This window comes from Pseudorasbora parva, chromosome 15 (genome assembly GCF_024679245.1).
Source record: "Pseudorasbora parva isolate DD20220531a chromosome 15, ASM2467924v1, whole genome shotgun sequence".
NCBI classification, from domain to species: Eukaryota; Metazoa; Chordata; class Actinopteri; order Cypriniformes; family Gobionidae; genus Pseudorasbora; species Pseudorasbora parva.
In genome coordinates, this window is record NC_090186.1 from 45,733,063 (window position 1) to 45,733,983 (window position 921).

The 921-nt window shown below is 40.3% G+C and overlaps 1 protein-coding gene across 1 annotated transcript in view; it reads right to left on the bottom strand.

Annotated features, from left to right (window-relative positions):
- Window positions 1-353: 353 nt before the first annotated feature.
- lamp5 (lysosomal associated membrane protein family member 5) overlaps window positions 354-921 on the bottom strand; it is a 20,802-nt gene continuing 20,234 nt past the window's right edge. The window contains exon 6 of the mRNA XM_067418414.1: window positions 354-921. This exon is cut by the window's right edge and continues 164 nt beyond it. Within this exon, the coding sequence (XP_067274515.1) occupies window positions 910-921 (12 nt within the window). The 3' untranslated portion in view covers window positions 354-909.

Here is a 921-nt window from a genome sequence, read left to right on the forward strand (position 1 = left end):
AAGAAACTCTATCTAGGAATTTTGTATACATTTTGTATTTCACTTTGTATAAAACATACAATCAGAGTTTTTCAGTAGTAAATATTAATTTTGAGGGCGTTTATGTCCAGCTTCCAACTAGGAATTTCCAACTGGTTCATGTCTAATTTCCAACTTGGAATTTTCGACTAGAAAAATATGAAAACTCATATTTATGTTAATTCCCATAGCACTTGAAGACAGCATAAACCTTCAGTTTTCCCTTTCTCAGCTGTAAAAGAAAAACCTCAAATATCAAAGACACTCGTCACAGAAGAGTGGACAATCGTCCTACACAATCAGTCTCAACCGTTTCACTCAAACACACACATCAGTACATGGACACAAAATCGTTTATTTTCTCATTGTCTCATTTTGTAAATCACAAAATATTTTATAATCATAAAATAATATGCAATAATCATTAATCATTGTACCTTATTTATATCCTTCAAGCAATTGAAATATCTCTATTTTTATACAGTGCCGGCATTGGTGTGGAAAATACACACATGATGAGTGCAGCAGTTACAGGGTGATGCGTTTGACATCTACAGGACACTGGACACACACAAACCAGAACGAACACAGGAGATGTAATGATGTGCGTTAGATGTTTGGCCGTGCATATGGCGTGTGCATGGCGTGTGTATGGCGTGTGCATGGTGTGTGTATGGCGTGTGAATGGCGTGTGAATTGCGTGTGCATGGTGTGTGTATGGCGTGTGTATGGCATGTGTATGGCATGTGAATGCCGTGTGCATGGCGTGTGTATGGCGTGCGTATGGCGCGTGAATGGCGTGTTTATGCCGTGTGTATGGCGTGCGCATGGCGTGTGAATGGCGTGTGTATGGCGTGTGTATGGCGTGTGTATGGCGTGTGCATAGAGGCTTCACATGTTCTT